Source organism: Pelophylax lessonae (assembly GCF_965119305.1).
Source record: "Pelophylax lessonae genome assembly, chromosome: 4".
Lineage (NCBI taxonomy): Eukaryota > Metazoa > Chordata > Amphibia > Anura > Ranidae > Pelophylax > Pelophylax lessonae.
Window position 1 is genome coordinate 552,646,034 of NC_138771.1, and position 18,400 is coordinate 552,664,433.

Below are 18,400 nucleotides of genomic sequence, written 5' to 3' on the forward strand. Positions count from 1 at the left end.
ACAACCACACTAGGCCCCAATTACTATTGTTTGTACCCCTAAAAGGCTAGGAGTAGGGGGAGTATGGAACAGGCAGCACCCTCAAACCTTCAGAAGTATGAGATGAACCCCAACAACTTGGAAAGGTGGATCTCTCTCACACGTACCAACACAGACTATCCCCCAATTTAACTGATCCCCAAAGGTTTTTGATTAAATAGCGGAATAGAAAATATGATCCCAAAAAAGTGTATGTATATCACACGTACACAACCACACTAGGCCCCAATTACTATTGTTTGTACCCCTAAAAGGCTAGGAGTAGGGGGAGTATGGAACAGGCAGCACCCTCAAACCTTCAGAAGTATGAGATGAACCCCAACAACTTGGAAAGGTGGATCTCTCTCACACGTACCAACACAGACTATCCCCCAATTTAACTGATCCCCAAAGGTTTTTGATTAAATAGCGGAATAGAAAATATGATCCCAAAAAAGTGTATGTATATCACACGTACACAACCACACTAGGCCCCAATTACTATTGTTTGTACCCCTAAAAGGCTAGATGAGGAGTAGGGGGAGTATGGAACAGGCAGCACCCTCAAACCTTCAGTATGAGATTGTGTTCACTGTACCCCACAAAGATTGAGTTCACTGCACCCCACAATGATTGTGTTCACTGCACCCCACAAAGATTGTGTTCACTGCACCTCGCAAAGATTGTGTTCACTGTACCCCCCAAAGATTGTGTTCACTGCACCCCACAAAGATTCTGTTCACTGTACCCCACAAAGATTGTGTTCACTGCACCCCAAAAAGATTGTGTTCACTGCACCCCAAAAAGGATGTTGTTCACTGCACCCCAAAAAGGATGTTGTTCACTCCACCCCAAAAAGATTGTGTTCACTGCACCCCACAAAGATTGTGTTCACTGCACCCCAAAAAGATTGTGTTCACTGCACCCCAAAAATGATTTTGTTCACTGCACCCCAAAAAGGATTTTGTTCACTGCACCCCAAAAAGGATGTTGTTCACTCCACCCCAAAAAGATTGTGTTCACTGCACCCCAAAAAGATTGTGTTCACTGCACCCCACAAAGGATTTTGTTCACTGCACCCCAAAAAGATTGTGTTCACTGCACCCCAAAAAGGATGTTGTTCACTGCACCCCAAAAAGGATTTTGTTCACTGCACCCCAAAAAGATTGTGTTCACTGCACCCCACAAAGGATTTTGTTCACTGCACCCCACAAAGATTGTGTTCACTGCACACCAAAAAGGATTGTGTTCACTGCACCCCAAAAAGATTTTGTTCACTGCACCCCAAAAAGATTGTGTTCACTGCAGCCCAAAAAGATTGTGTTCACTGCAGCCCAAAAAGATTGTGTTCACTGCAGCCCAAAAAGATTGTGTTCACTGCAGCCCAAAAAGATTGTGTTCACTGCAGCCCAAAAAGATTGTGTTCACTGCAGCTCACACACAGAAAAATGGATGTGGATCACTGACACCTGCCTATCTCCAATCCCACACCACACAGCAATATCGATTGTAGTTTGTAGAACACAGTTTCCCTAAAATTCAGCAGACTCTGTCCCTAACAGGATTGAGAAGAGATCGTAGATCAGGATTGAGTGCAGACCCCACCCCCCACACAGCAATATCGATTGTAGTTTGTAGAAGACACTGACCCTATATAATTCAGCAGACTCTATCCCTAAAATGCCTACAACTCGCCCTGCCTAAACACTCCGACCTGTCCCTCAATTCTATCCGGACACAAATGGTTTTTTCCTGCCTATCTTTCCCTAATCAGCAGCCAGCACGTTGATGTGTGCTCTGTCCCTGAATCTAAGCAGCATAATGACGCCGCTGCGGCTGCCTCGAACTTATAAAGACTTGGTCACATGCTTCAGACGGCCAATCACAGCTACTGAGACATTTGCAGGCATGGCTGGGATGGCTTAAGGCACACCAGTTAAACGATTGTTGATTGGCTGTTGAAAGCCCGCCATGAAAAGAGCGCCAAAGCATGCAAAACCCGGAAATAAAACGACCGAACACGGATTTTTACCCGAACATACAGTAAAGTGTCCGTGTCCGTGTTCGGGTACAAAAAATCCAATTATTCGGTACGAACACGAATAATACAGTCCGTGTTCGCTCAACACTACTTGGCACACTCATGTTTTCCTTCCGGGCAGTGAGCCGATTGGCAGATTTGCAATATTAGATCTTGCATTACCATTATTAGTTGTACTGTTTTCTACCATATATCCATGTTAAGAGCGAGGTTTTTGCTTAGGATCCTCCATGCAGTCTGCTTCTATGTGCTCATGTTGATGTTTTCCTATTGATCACCCTGTACTGATCTTATTGGTCTGTCTCCTAGTTATGTTACTCTCTCAACATTGTTGTTGTATTCCAATGCTATGTTCACTTATTTCTTGAATAAATACTATTGAAAGAAAATAGGCATTGTTAGACCTAGACCAGTTGCCCCAATTCTGCTACACCTAGGTTGCGGGTGGATTGATTCAAAGCCAGATCAGATTGATACACTGCCAAATACTCAAAGCCCTGGTGAACCTCAGTCAGCAGAGCAAGTAGGTCAGGACCAGCAGGAATTCTTCTGTTGTGTTTCAGATAAGTAACCACAGTGACAAGGTATTATTTCTTTGTCTCCTTAGAGTGGCTACTTACCTGGAAAAAATAAAGGATGCTACAATAAAATACGTTATTTAAACTGCTTGTTTAAAACAAATGTTTTGCTGCCCATAGCAAACATATTCATGGGCCTGTGTTGATGGGCTTGCATGGACAACATCCGTTTGAGATGCTTCTGACTGCTTCAGTGCTTGTTCATATGAGCAGTGGGGAGTAGTGCTTTGCTTTTTTTACATCACAAGGTACGGTTTACTTTTATTTTTTATTTATTTATTTTTTATGTCACAGAGTTACATTTCTTTCATTTTGATGTACTACAGCTCAGCTGTGGTCACGGTGCATATAAATTCAGGCACAGAAAGAGCTGTGGTACAATGTGGGGAAAAGATACTGCAAATCTGGCAGCTTGCAGTGTAATGTGAACAAGGAGCATAGAAAACAATTGTTTTCCGTGTGCCCTTGCAGAGATCAGAAATTTTCTAGTGCAGAAAAATGCCAATCTGCACAAATGTGAACGAGCCCTCAAGTGGGTTTTGCATTCCCATGAAAGTGCAAAACACATCTGAAATGAACAAATTCAAACACTTATTTTACCAGGTAATATAGAAAGCATCACTATGTATTTGCTTAATATCAGTGGTTGGATAAAAGAAACAAAAGCATGCACAGAAAGAGATTTATTTATACACATATGTATGGGTTCAGTTCATGTCCACAAAATTGAACTATAGAGCTGTAATCCCAATGTTTGGTTTTATTCTTAGACTGTTTTAGCTTAGATTTAGGCTGGATTCACACTGAGTTCAGATCGGCTCCCTGGCAGGGGTCAGGTGCGTCCCCGTGCACCAGTTTAGGTCCGAATTTTTGACTGAATTCGGACCAGAAGAAGCACAGGACTTTTCTGCAAGCTGCTCTGCAGCCAACATGGAGCTGTGTGAACCGGCTCCACTGAGAGCCGGTCTCCTGTCATGCGAGTTGGATGTGGGAAACCCACATCTAAGTGGCAACAATGTGAACTCAGCCTCTAAAGCCTCGTACACACGCATTGATTATCGGCCGACCGATCGTCCGTCTTTTGTCCAGAGTTGTGTTTTGTTGGTTGGAATGTGCCTAGACTGCACACGAATTTTCTCGCCTGACAAAATTCTACTTCAGAAGTGATGTCATTTGTTGGTTTGTTTCTTTGTGTTCTTTCTTCTCTGAGCATGCCCAGTCTTTGCTCATTAGATTTTTCTCTGTCGAAATCTGTACTGACTGCACGAAAATCGGACGTGTTTTGGACAAAAATATTATAGCCTGCACACCAGATTTTTTTCGGCCGAAAAGTCGGAGTCGGTTGTCGGAAGCATCATACTAACAAGCCGAAAATCGGCAGATCGGTCGTCGGATGAAAATTCCCTGCCGATTTTCAACGTGTGTACAAGGCTTTAGTGTTGCGAGTATCATGAGCTGCAAGGTAGACTTTATATTATTTATCTATGAAATACATACTCTTCTAGAGCAACCTGATCTCAAACCCCAGGGGTCCTTTTTTTGCATGTGCGCAATCTATATAATAACCTAGGGGTTCTACCTTTTGAGACTTTGATCCTGGTATTGCTGTTCTTAATGCTTAATGTTTCTTTTAGAAAACAGCCTCCATCACTGACCTTATAGAATTTTGCAGATCAAAAGGTGGCGCTTTTTTTTTTTCTTCTCTTTCCTGAGGATTCTTTGTCCCATTTTAAACCATCATGTACCCTAGCAGCTCCTAAACTTGAGTTTAGGAGCTCTTGGCATCATTTTGGCAAAGCTCCTAAATGTAAATCCATAAAAGCCTATGTACCCATGTACACATAGGCTTTTATCAGAGTTTAGGAGCTGCTGCGGTTAGGGAAGCCTTAACCTCCCTTCTGAATGCAGAAGAATCATGTTCAGGATTGGAACGTTTTGACCGCCAGCCAACGCAAACTGCGGCAAAATCATGCAGCCGCGGTAAATGTAGGCAATGTGTACATGAAGCTTAATGCAGTTTATGAAATCTGGTGCTCAGATAACTAAACTCATATAGACAATGCAGCAATGCTTTATAGGAATTAGATTCAAATCGTTTTCCAGAATGAAAATTGATTTACGGTTAAATGTAAGTTTTACTGAACAAGCCTGTGGGGGAGTATATCATTCACTATGTTTCATTACACTGGCATTTCTAAAGCAAAACACCCACCCAGTACGCTGTAGCAGCTCTGCCCAATGGTGAGCAAGCTGTGTCAGCAAAGGCTGTGCAATGCTTTCCAAATCAGTGGGTCAGACTTTCACACACAGACGCTTTATGTACAAATAACATTTTATAAAATATTTCATTGCAATTACTAACTGAAAAGGTGCTGTAACCCACAGTAACTAACCCAGTTCTATCATTTTTCTTGCACTGCGTACAACATTAGATCAAACATCTGGTTGCTATGGTGGCCAGCTTATTTTTATAGCTACCGGTGTGCTCTGTGCCTGGTGTGATATATCATTTGTCACCATGATTAAATGCAGCATGTGACTGCAGTCTATCATTGCGTTTATTAGGATTTACCCAGCAGTGCATAGATGCTGGCAACGGTGTCAGCATTTTTATTATAAACACATCACACCCCACTTCCCATGGTAGCTTCGTTAATAAACCTATTTTGCAACATAAATTCATAATCAGCATTTCCTTAAATGCACCCTCTGAAAATATTTCCTTCCTAGTATAAAGGGTCTTTGGGATAAATTCAAGGTTCGCTGTAATGCTAGAGCTTTTCATATATGTTGTATATGTATATATGTTTAGAATAGATAGCTACTATCACACATACGATTTATGTGACCCTCTTTCACTGCCATATAAACAACTTTAATCGAATTAGCTGTTGGCTTTGGAGGTGGTCCTGTAAGGCCCCTTTTACACATAGGAGTCCATCGGCGGACTCCGCTTTTCTCAGCGGGGGGGTCGATGCGCTGATCCCCCACTGAGCAGGCGGATGGCAGCTCTGTCTCTGCGCTGTGTGCTGAGACACAGCTGTCAGGTCCCCGCTGTTCTCTATGGGGGAATCGGATGGGAACGGACCGTCTTTCCGTTTTCATCCGATCGGATCCGCTGGACGGATGGAAAATAGGGTTTCCATCCATCCAGATTTGAGGGATCGGATGTCAGCGGACATGTCTCCGCTGACATCCGTTGCCCCATAGAGATGCATGGGGCATCCGTTCAGTTCCTCCAGAAAAACAGACAGGCGGATCTGAACAGTCTGCTTGTGTGAAAGGGGCCTAAGACTTAAGTCATTAATTCAATCAAGACTAATAAAAAATCAACATGGGGTAAATGTTGGAAAATTAAAAATCAGGTTGCACAGTTTACTGTTCACCCAAATCAGTGTGTCGCCCCTAAATAGGCTCCTGTTGTGTATAAAAACCTTTTAGTCTTATATATTAATAATGGGACTACTAGTATAAAGGCTTGTGTGTATATATATGTACACAGGGCTCGACAAACCCCGGGCGCCAGGTCACATTGGCGACTAGAATTAGCGACCTGGTGCCTGGGGTGCCCTGCAGGAGGCGTCCTGTCCCTTTTGCACAGACTACCGCGCTGTCCGAAAATTGAGGCCTCGGCTTTTCGGCCTTCCTCTGTGAGATGAGAGAGGCTTCCAACGGGGAACTGGTGCCCTCTTGTGGTGGCCGGGAGTTTCACAAGCAGTCACTAATGACTGTTTCCACTGCCTGTTCTCAATGCCTGCCCATCTCCTTCCCAAGAAGAGATGAGATGGAAGTTTTTGCAGGCTTCATCTCCCTGTCCACTTACCTTTGCTTAAAGGTAAGTGGACAGGGAGTGTGGTTATAATTATTTATTCATTTTTTAAATTATTTAAAAAATAATAATAATAATAATTTTTCTTTTCTTTTTTTCAATTATTGAAAAATATATATATATATATATTTTTTTTATCATGTCCCTGCCATGCCACAGCCACACAGCCGAAGGCCCCTTTCACACAGGCTGTCTGATCAGGTCCGCCTGTCAGTTTCTCAGGCAGACCTGATTGGACCCTTCAGTCTCCTCTATGGAGTGGTAATCTGCCGCCATCTGATCCTGTCCACCAAAAACAGACGGATGGAGGTTCTATTTTCTATCCATCCCGTGGATCGGTTTAGATGGCATCGGATGGAAACAGACAGACGGTCTGTTTCCATCCGATTGCCCTATAGAGGAGAGCAGGGTTCTAGTCATATTTATGTGTAAATTTAGTATCAGTTTTTTTTTTTTTTAAATAAAGCTTGGTTGTTAGTTTAAAAAAAAAAACTGGCTCCTAACTTTTTTAGCTGGCTACTAGATTTCAGGCAATATTGTCAAGCCCTGTATATACATATAGAGCCAATAATCAAAAAACAGCAATTATACTCCACATTCATAACACAAAATGCAAAAATCTTTATTAAATAGAAACCAAAACAAAAAAAAAAAAATTATGCACAGTATATGCACACTCTGTGGACCCACAAAACTAAAACCAAAGTTATCAACATTTTAAACATAATATACATATATAAAATTGTAGCCAGGTGCTTGGCTAAGAATTAAGAGTGAGAGAAACACTGGCTGCAGCTGCTCTCTGTACCTGCTGCCGTACGGTACTAAACTAGTTAACAGTTATATCAGCAAGAGGAAGGGGCTGCTAAGCAGGAAGAGTTCAATAGACTGCGTCAAGGTAGCACTGCACTGTGTGAACTGTAGTCCAGAGAGAGACTGGACTGTAAGTAAGAATTTTCAAACTGCGTTTTCCAGAGCAAGATTACCAGGAGGAGGGGAAAGAGCTGCATTTTTTCAGGCTGTACAGGATGCAGCTTCCTCTTTCCATCAGGGAGCTTGGAGAGTGAACATCACTAGCCAGCGTGTGCATCACCACTACTGCATAACTGGGGCCTGAGCAGAATTTGGAGTATTGAGTCCAGGTGTGCTGACAGCCAGAGTCATCTTTATGCTGAGCAGAGAGTGGACTGATCGCTGTGTGTGACCGGATGGTGATCTGCAATATCAATAGGACTGGTGAGCTGCTGCTGTGGGTAATTTACTGTCTGCTGCTAGAGAGACTAAAGGGCCATACACACTATAAGATTTTCTGAAGACTTTTTCATTCAGATTTACCTTTTCTATGTATTGCAAGGGCCTGTCAGATTGCATACAAATTGAAAGTGTTTAGGTTTGACCTCATATTATATGGTTTTGGTAAATCTAAAGGAAAAAGTCTTCAGAAAATCTTATAGTGTGTATGGCCCATAAGCATTTAGGAACTGACCATGTAGTCATTTAGCAGCCTTATTGCTGCCTGCAGGCTTGACTGGGATTATTCTCACGTGCGCCAACAGTGCAGCTGGGGCCTAACACAAGCTGGCTGAAAAGTTATGACTAAGGACTGTCTCTTTATAGCTGCTACACAGAGACTTTCACCTATTGCTTATGCTAAGAGGTACCTCTCAGGGTACATTGCCCCATATTATGCCATTCTCCTAGAGTTCACTCATCCACGTCTTTATAGACCTTGCTTTGTGCACTGGTGTGCAGTCATGTTGGAACAGGAAGGTGCCATCCCCAAACTGTTCTTACAAAGCTGGGAGCAAGAAATTGTCCAAATTATCTTGGTATGCTGACGCCTTAAGAGTTTCCTTTACTGGAACTAAGGGACCAAGCCCAACCCCTAAAAAACAACCCCACACCATAATCCCCCCTCCCCCAAATAATTTGGACCAGTGCACAAAGCAAGGTCCATAAAGACATGGATGAGCATGTTTGGGGTAGAGGAACTTGACTGGCCTGCACCTCAACCCGATAGAATACCTTTGGTATGAATTAGAGAAGACTGCAAACCAGGTCTTCTCATCCAACATCAGTGCCTGACCTCACAAATGCGCTTCTGGAAGAATGGTCAAACTTTCCCATAGACACATTCGTAAACCTTGTGGGCAGCCTTCCCAGAAAAGTTGAAGCTGTTATAGCTGCAAAGGCCGAGCCAACTCAATATTGAATCCTACGAACTAAGACTGGATGCCATTAAAAGGTTATGTGTGTGTAAAGGCAGGTGTCCCAATACTTTTGAAAATATTGTGTATGTATGTATATATACATACATAAAGCTTGCACCCTTTTTCAGGTAGGAACTGTTGTTTATGGAATGATATGCAACTTGTTTGTATGTGAACTTATTTCAATACATTTTTAAGTGCAGCAATCTCTGGATCTTTTTTTTTTTATATATATGGCCTTTGGGATGGCCTGTTTGCTTGCACTGGAAGAGCACCATAGTGCCGTTCCCCTCACCTGTGAATATATATATATATATATATTTATACACACACACACAGTATATATATTTATACACACATGTGCATATATTTGAATATTATCAAAAAGTTATTTATTTCAGTATTTCGATTCAAAAAGTGAAACTCATACATGATATAGATTCCTTACATACAGAGTGATATTTTTTAAGCATTTCTTTCATTAAAGATTATGACTTACAGCTAGTGAAAACCCAAAATTCAGTGTATCAAAAAATAAGAATATCACATAAGACCAATAAAAAAAAAAAAGGATTTTTAATACAGAAATGTTGGCTTACTAAAAAGTATGCTTATGTACAGTATATTATGCACTCAATACTTAGTCGGGGCTCCTTTTTCATGGATTATTGCATCAATGCGGCATGCACGGAGGTGATCAGCCTGTGGCAGTGTTGAGGTGTTCTGAAAGCCCAGGTTGCTTTGATAGTGGCCTTCAGCTCACCTGCATTGTTGGGTCTGGTGTCCCTTATCTTCCTCTTGATGATACCCTACAGATTCTCTATGGGGTTTAGGTCAGGGGAGTTTGCTGGCAAATCAAGCACAGTGATACCATGATCATTAAACTAGGTATTGGTACTTTTGGCAGTGTGGGCAGGTGCCAAGTCCTGCTGGAAAATGAAATCAGCATCTCCATAAAGCTGGTCAGCAGAGGGAAGCATGAAGTGCTCTAGAATTTCCTGGTAGAGTGCTGCGCTGACTTTGAACTTGATGAAACACAGTGGACCAACACCAGCAGATGACATGGCTTCCCAAATCATCACTGACTATGGAAACTTCACACTGGACCTTATGCAACTTGGATTCTGTGCCTCTCCACTCTTCTTCCAGACTCTGGGACCCTAATTAGCAAATTAAATGCAAAATTTATTTTCATCCAAAACAAGGACTTTGGACAATTAAGCAACAGTTCAGTCCCTTTTCTCCTTAGCCCAGGTAAGACTTTGTCTCTGGTTAAAGAGAGGCTTGACAAAAGGAATGAGAGAGTTGTAGCCCATGTCCCGGATACATCTGTGTGTGGTGGCTCTTGAAGCACTTACACCAGCCATAGTCCACTCCTTGTGAATCTCCCCCAAATTATTAAATGGCCTTTGCTTAACAATCCTCTCAAGGCTGTAGCTATCCCTGCTGCTTGTGTACCTTTTTCTACCACACTTTTTCCTTCCACTCAACTTTCCATTAAAATGCTTGGATACAGCACTCTGAACAGCCAGCTTCTTTAACAATGACTTTTTGTGACTTAAGCCTCGTACACACGCACCGATTGTTGGCCGACCGATCGGCCGTCTTTTGTCCAGTGTTGTTGTGTTGGTTAAAAAGTGCTCTAGACTGCACACGAATTTTGTCGGCCAACAACAACCAACTTCAGAAGTGATTTCATGTTCTGGTTGACTTTTCGTGTGTTTTTTCTTCTCTGAGCATGCCCAGTCTTGCTCATCACATTTTTGTCTGCCGAAATCTGTACTGACTGAAGAACAATCGGCCGTTCTGGTGACGGCCAACAAAAATTTTATAGCATGCACACCAGATTTTGTTCGGCCGAAAAGTCGCAGTCGGTTGTCGGAAGCATCATACTAACAAGCCGACAATCGGCCGATCGGACGTTGGCCGAAAAATTCACAGCCAACAATCGGTGCATGTGTACGAGGCTTTACCCTCCTTGTGGAGGGTTTCAATGACTGTCTTCTGGACAACTGTCAAATCAGCAGCCTTCCCTATGATTGTGTAACCTACTGAACCAGACAGAGAGACCATTTCACTCAAAAGGTTTAGGAAACCTTTCTAGGTGTTTTTAATTAATTAGCTGATTACAGTGTGACACCATGAGTCTACAGTATTGAACTTTTTCACAATATTCAAATTTTCTGAGATACTGAATTTTGGGTTTTCACTAGCTGTAAGCCATTTTAATCAAAATTAAAAGAAAGAAATGCTTGAAATATATCACCCTGTGTGTAATAATTCTATATAATATATGAGTTTCAATTTTTAAATTCAATTACTGAAATAAATGAACATTTTGATTATATTCAAATTTTTTGAGATGCACCTGTAAGTCTAAGAAAAAAACGTAAGGAAACAGGCAACAGTATTACCCTCCAAAAAGGTTTGCTAAAAGCCTTGTGCAGCAACATTTTAAAAGTAAAAGACTCCGTTCACACAGGTGCCTCTGTGAAGCGGGATCCGCTTGCTCAGTGGGGGATCTCTCTCTCTGCTGATCCCCTCTGAGTAGGTGGATGACAGGTCAGACACACCCCACTCTTGTTTATGGGGCAATCGGATGGAAACAGACGGCCTGTCCATTTCCATCCAATCTGCCAGACGGATGGGGAATAGGTCGCCCATCCTTCTGTTTTTGGCGGACAAGATTGGATCCGCCTCTACATAGAAGAGGCTGGAGGGACTGATCAAGTCCGCCTGAAAAACTGACAGGCGGACCTGATCAGATCGCCCGTGTGAAAGGGGCAAATATCTTTCCCAAGAGCACACACAAGATGCCTTCTATTATATTTAGGCCTCATGTACACAGGGCATTTTTACAGCTGCTTTTAGGAGCTTCAGTCATTTTCTTTTTGCAGCTTAAAAAGGCCCCTCCATGTTATTCTATGGCCTCATGAACACACAGGCTTTTATAAGCTGAAAGTGGCAAAGGCGTTTTTAAGCTATAAATAAAAACCCAGGGTCAGTGCGTTCTGGAGCAGCAGCATTAAGCTGTAAAAACGTCTGACGCTGCTAAAGGCTGCATACAGCGTTAGGCCACGTCAGACGTTTTTAAGCTGTAGTAGTTGGATTTGAGGTTGGAAAATAAAAAAGAGGGCAGAGAAAGGCTGCTAAACGCTAATGCTGCAAAACGTGGGTAAAACATGCATTAACGCCAATACAAAATGCTTCTAAAAGCTAATTTTTACAGCTGCTTTTTCCTGGCGTAAGTACTGGCTTTGCAGCTCGTTTTTTCAAATGCCCTGTGTGCATGAGGCCTAAAAAATTAGCTGAATTGTTGAAGCTGTGCCCATAAAGAAATGCAGAAGACAAAAGACTGGTTCACCTGTATTGTTTGTAGCCCCCCCTTCAGCTGGTCTTTTCCCGTTTACTGATTTTGTGCCTTTTTCCACATCGAGTCTCTATGTGGATTCAGCCATCTTGGTAGACGGCTCCCTGATGACTCGTGATCTGATGACTGTTGAGTTAACAATCAGGAAGCAACAAAAGGGCTGGAGAAAGCACAGAATCATAGACTAGACAAAGAAAAAGTAGGGAGATCCTAAGGGCCCACTAACATTGGTGCAGTGCATTAAAGACCTGTAAATAGCACATTTTACCTTTGCGTAACTGCAAATGTACAACAACATGTGTACTTCGGTGCAGTGTGATGCATTGCCATTCATTCTGAATAGCACCCCAATGCGTAACACAATGCACTGCAGCACACATGCATTTTCACACACCCCAGAACACAGGTGTGAACTATCTGATGACTGTTGGGTTTACAATCAGGAAGCAACCAAGAGGGTCGGAGGAAGCATAGATTCATAGACTAGACAAAGCAAAAGTAGGGAGATTCTAAGAGCCCACTAACATTGGTGCAGTGCATTAAAGAACTGTGAAATGCACATTTTACCTTTGCCCAGAGCACAGGTGTGAACGATCTGTGTGCTGTGGTACATTGCATTACCAACAGTATGGTGCACTGCACTGTGATCCATTCAAGAATGGGTTTCTTAATGCAACCATTTTAAAATACAGGTTAATGCGCATTCAGCGAACATGTGTTAACGCAATGCACTGGTGTAAATCAGCCTGTACACTGCAGGTCCTTAAGTACAGCCCAGGGCTTATTCATAAATATAGGGAAAACAAATAACTAAGAGTCTTTTCTGGCTGATAAAGGTAAGCATCCTGTGGTATCTGCTGTTAGGTCGGAATATTGTTCAGACTAGAATACAGATTAGAAGTTTACTTTAAATGCATAGAGTACTTATCTGAGCTTTTTAAGATTATCCAGCAAATTACCCAACTGCAATTTCACTAGCTCACTTTGTTTCTTTTATGAGTTGCTCACCTCGTGCTGACAACTTCTTGGTGTTAATGATCTTTGCCGCATATTCATGCCCTGTGCAGAGCTTCACACATCTTCTGACCACTGAGAATGCTCCCCTGAAAGTGAAGAAAAGAAAACATTTTAACTGCATCGTTTGCTTTAGCACATTTTATTCTTTCTTTTATAAATGATCACAGGCTAATGAGATTAGGAATGTCTGCTGCTAGGATATAAGTGGAGTCCCGCCTCCTGGACCAGCTCCTACCTATAATAGACAGCACACTGGTGACGTCTATCATAGGAGCCGGTCGAGGGGGCGGGACATCGTATGACAGTGCCCGCACCATGTAAGCAGAAGAAACCTGCTCTGTGTAATCAGGCGGCGCTCTAATCCCCATGCACTGGTCACTCTGCATTGGATGGGGTCACTGGTCACTCTGCATTGGAGGAGGGCACTGGTCACTCTGCATTGTTGGGGGCACTGGTCACTCTGCATTGTTGGGGGCACTGGTCACTCTGCATTGTTGGGGGCACTGGTCACTCTGCATTGGATGTGTGATTGAATGTGTGAATATCGGCCCATATCGGCCGATACCGATACTTTGTGACCAAAATATTGGTGTCGGCCATGGAAAAACCATATCGGTCTATCCCTAGTGAACAGTATTTTTACCGATCACAGTATTAGTGTCACTAGTGATGCCAGATAGTGTCAGTTAGCTTCCCTCCCAGCCACTGTCAGTCAGCGCCATTCCCTAATTGCCTGCCACACTATCACAGTCACTATAAGTTGCTGATTACTTACCACCATTACTAGTATAGTGTCTGTCTGGGTCCATATCCTGGTCACGGTCAGAACTATACTAGTGTCACGAAAAACGCACTGTTACCCCCGATTACTGCCAGTATTTGCGACATGTAGCAGAATACTATTTGGCCTAAATTTATGAAGAAATTTGATTTTTTTGGATATGTTTTATAACAGAAAGTAAAAAATATTGTTTTGTTTTTTTAAAAGAAAGCTCTATTTGTGTAATAAAATGATATAAATGTATTTTGGGTACAATGTTGCATGACCAAGCAGTTGCCAATTAAAGTAACAGTGCTGAATAGTTATATTTGACAGTCCAATTTGCTTAAAAAATCTAATTTCATGTTGTGAGTTCTGCCTGTGTCCTGCTGATCTCTTTCCACAACTTCCTGGATTCAATGCATGCTTTGCAGCTTTTCCTCTGCTTTTTTCCTGCTGTTTACTTCTATGGACTACATATCCCATGGTGCTTTGCTACCTACAAGCAGTGATTCCTGTACTGACTCCACTTCCTAAAAACTCCTCCTTTCAGCACCTCTGTAGTTTAAAAGGCAGACTCCGTGAAATGTGTGACACAGCAGTTCCTACTCACAGGACATAGTGACTACGTGTCACAGAATTCAAAAAGGTAAAAGTGTGGGGATCATCACAAAGTATGTTTACAAACTTCAAGATTGTTCAGACTAATGGGAGTAGGCTAGACATTGTTGAAATTCAATGTGAAAATGAGATTTATAATTTTGTAGCTGCCTATCAGAGGAGCAGCAGGCAAATCTGTATTGCTTTCTGCCTACCAGAGAGCAGGATCTGTGAGTTAGGTCTGCTCATGGTGCTCAGTGTGTGATTCATCTGGTCTAGGGCGTGTTTCACACTGGTCCAATAGGGAAGCATATTGGACAGTGGAGGAAATCTGACCAATGGGTACACAGGCTTTGATACAGTCCAGTGATTGGCACTGACAGATTGTATTGCATTCTGGGGTGTGGTATAAAAGCCAGGAGCACATGTGCAGTGGGGTCTTTGGCTGATAAGCAGAGTCTCGAAGGGAGGGTGGTGGCTGCCTCCTCCTCTGTAGCAGTGGCACACCGACACAGGCAGTTGGCCTGGGGACCAGGAAGAAAGGGGCTGAACCCAGAGGTCCATGAGAGCTGACTGAGGGGGTAGAGACACTGGAGACCCTTGAAAAACAGTATAGTGAGTACAGGGGATCGTGTCTAGGGGCCTGACCTGAGGGGGGCCACCTTGGTGTAGAATAGTCAGATTGTATTGCATTCTGGGGTGTGGTATAAAATCCAGGAGCACATGTGCAGTGGGGTCTTTGGCTGATAAGCAGAGTCTCGAAGGGAGGGTGGTGGCTGCCTCCTCCTCTGTAGCAGTGGCACGCCGTCACAGGCAGTCGGCCTGGGGACCAGGAAGAAAGGAGCTGAACCCAGAGGTCCATGAGAGCTGACTGAGGGGGTAGAGACACTGGAGACCCTTGAAAAACAGTATAGTGAGTACAGGGGATCGTGCCTAGGGGCCTGACCTAAGGGGGGCCACCTCGGTGTAGAATAGTCAGAGGAGGGGTGTCAGCAGGTGGAGTGAAAGGGGGGTACTAGATGTGTATCGAGAAGATAATTCATTCTAAAAAGTAATCCTAAATTCATCTAAGTGGCAAGGTGAATCAGCAGCCTGGCTGCATCTTCAGACAGGAGTCCTCACCTATTGTGAATAGTTCAAGTTGGAGTATTCCACTCTTCCCTTCTCCCATTCCTAATTTAAATAAAACCACAAAAACAACTACATCCCCTAGACTGTTTATTGACTGAGCCAGAGAGTAAAGAGTTAAATTGTGCATGCTGCAGTTGCTAATGGTAACCCAGGGGGATCCTAAGGTGAACAATCCAGCAGCCCTCAAGGGGGCAGTGCTACAATTTTATATTATTTAAAATTTTGACCATAGACACAATTTAAGTGTGCTAGAATTGACCGCTGTATCATTAGAAAAAAAAGTGAGGGCTGCTCTTGGAATCATGAGTTATTGACTTCAGGGCCATTTAGAAGGTAAAGATACAGATTAACCAGAGAACTAACATAAAGTATCTGCAAGATAACAGGCTTACCTGAAAAACACAGTGTCAGATTGTCAGGATTGGAATGGTTATGACAGCTGTGATACAAACTGTACCTATCTTATGTTACAAGGACCACAACAGATATTTGTGATGAATAAATATTAGTCAGGCAGGCTGGACAGATGTTTTCCCATCTGCACATTGTGACTTGTTTTTACTATTACTATAATTATACAGGATTTATATAGCACAGCGCTTTACAACATAAAGGGAGACAATACAGTTACAATACAACAAAATACAAGTGTGTTAGGAGCGGTTTGCTCATAAGAGCTTACATTCTAATAGATTGCTAACAACATAATATGTAAAATTAGCTATGGACAGGAGAGAACAGACTTTTCTTCCAGACTGATTGACCATCACACAGGAGAAGATTAAAAAAACTCTATAAAAAGTGACAGAATTGTCTGGCTTACTGGCACAATGCCCAGTGACCATCACATAAAACTGACGCAAGTGAAGATCACCATGAGAACAAAAGAAGAAAATTTGTCTTGAGGATACATTGCACTCATACCAATCACATGATATAGACATAAACGTTAACATTTTTTCATGAAAACTATTAGAAAATTCTACAAGCATGTTTGATCAGCAAATAAGATGACTCTCCAAGGCTGAGCCCAGTGGTCACATTTATTTAGGGCCCATGCACATCTATATGTTGTGACAATTTGTGGAAAATATGCACATGGTGCCATAACACATGGAAATCAACCTGCTCTATATACAATGTGGTGAAGTTTATTGTGAATGGCACCCCAGCAAATTGTACAGTGCCACATCCCACAGCACATTGTATACTGTGCATTGTGGTACATTTTTGAAAAAGAGTCAGGCACATTTTATGACCTTTGCTGTGATAAATACACAAGCACAGAAATTCAAATTTTTGTAGATTTTCATGGTGGTCATAGACATGGTAAAACAAAATAAATATCATTTTAGAGAAAGGGCTGTAGGTGTTTAATGAATACCAATGGAGATGTAGGTATTTTACAGACACTTGGTGTTTAGTGTAGTATGCACATGTGATTAGCTATGGCAGCAGCTATTTCAAGGCTTGAAAGTCGAGAGTTGGCATTAAAGCGGAGTTCCACTCAAAAGTGAAACTTCTGCTTATCTGTCTCTCCCCCCCCCCCCGTGCCACATTTGCCACCTTTCAGGGGGAGAAGTAGGAGCGGGTATCTGTTTTTGACAGTGTAAGGCCAGAAGCCCAGTGCCGCAATATACTCTTATTCTTGTAAAACTTGAATTCTTGTCTCTGTACTTACCTGCTATTCTTGCTGAAGTCAGAATGACTCCAGACCAAGTACCAAGCGATCTCCCTTTGAAATTTTGATGGGGAGACCCGTCCCAACCCCATGAGTCCATTTATTCTCATATCTAGAGATTTTGCAAGAGGAATATGTGGCAGAATTAATTGAAAAAATTAAACAATGATTATGGTGATATTTCGCTCTCGTTTCGTTATCCAACAGGAGCACCAGCCCCACCCCTGGACCCGACGACCGCGGACTGGAGATTGTGAGGAGCACCAGCCCCACCCCTGGACCCCACGACTGCGGAGACCCCACAACTGCGGACTAGAGATTGTGACGAGCACCAGCCCCACCCCAGGACCCCACGACTGCGGACTGGAGATTGTGACGAGCACCAGCCCCACCCCAGGACCCCACGACTGCGGACTGGAGATTGTGACGAGCACCAGCCCCACCCCAGGACCCCACGACTGCGGACTGGAAATTGTGACGAGCACCAGACGAATTACCGGAGATTGTGACGAGCACCAGACAAATTCCAGCTGGATCCAGACAGACGCATTGGTACAATGCCAATCGGACACCCCTGCTCCTGGAAGACTTCGCATTCGTGCAACAGTGGTACGCCTTGCAAGCTTAGCACTAGTAGCCACTGTCTGGTTACTTGCAACATGTGCTCACCACCCGGACAACCTCTCCTCATTTTGCCCTTGCTCACCCCAGGAAAAGAGAGAGACCGAGACATTCATGTCTCCACTTTACAGTCGAAGTCAAGCCTATTGGACACAAAGGACATTGTTTTACGTTGTAGCCGCCAGGGACTTAGTCTGACCACTCTGATGATACGAGGGTCGAAAGGAAATTTTTTCCTCCCATTGAATGTGGGGGGTTTATTTTTGCCCTTTCCTGGCAAAGGCTTTAGGAGATGTTGAAAATTCACATGCTATAGTCAACAGGTGGTATGTGCTGCCATGGTCTATTTGTAGTGACTTTATTGCCATAATATGGAGTTTGGATTTTTCAGGGCATAGATTCTTGCAAGCTATGACCCTCCCCATTGAACATGTCTGTTTTTGATTTGATAGAATTCTAAGAAGCTATATCCCTATGTGCACACAACCAAGTCACCAGCCTACATACACTTTAGAACAGTGTTTCTCAACTCCGGTCCTCAGGG

At 43.0% G+C, this 18,400-nt stretch overlaps 1 protein-coding gene across 32 annotated transcripts in view; it reads right to left on the reverse strand.

Annotated features, from left to right (window-relative positions):
- The window catches only part of CAMK2B (calcium/calmodulin dependent protein kinase II beta), a 313,844-nt gene that overhangs the window by 258,501 nt on the left and 36,943 nt on the right, over positions 1 to 18,400 (reverse strand). For all 32 annotated transcript variants that reach the window (XM_082257250.1, XM_082257233.1, XM_082257237.1 and 29 more), the window contains exon 2: positions 13,055 to 13,149. In XM_082257250.1, coding sequence (XP_082113376.1) covers positions 13,055 to 13,149 — 95 coding nt within the window. The remainder of the gene's footprint in view (positions 1 to 13,054; positions 13,150 to 18,400) is intronic.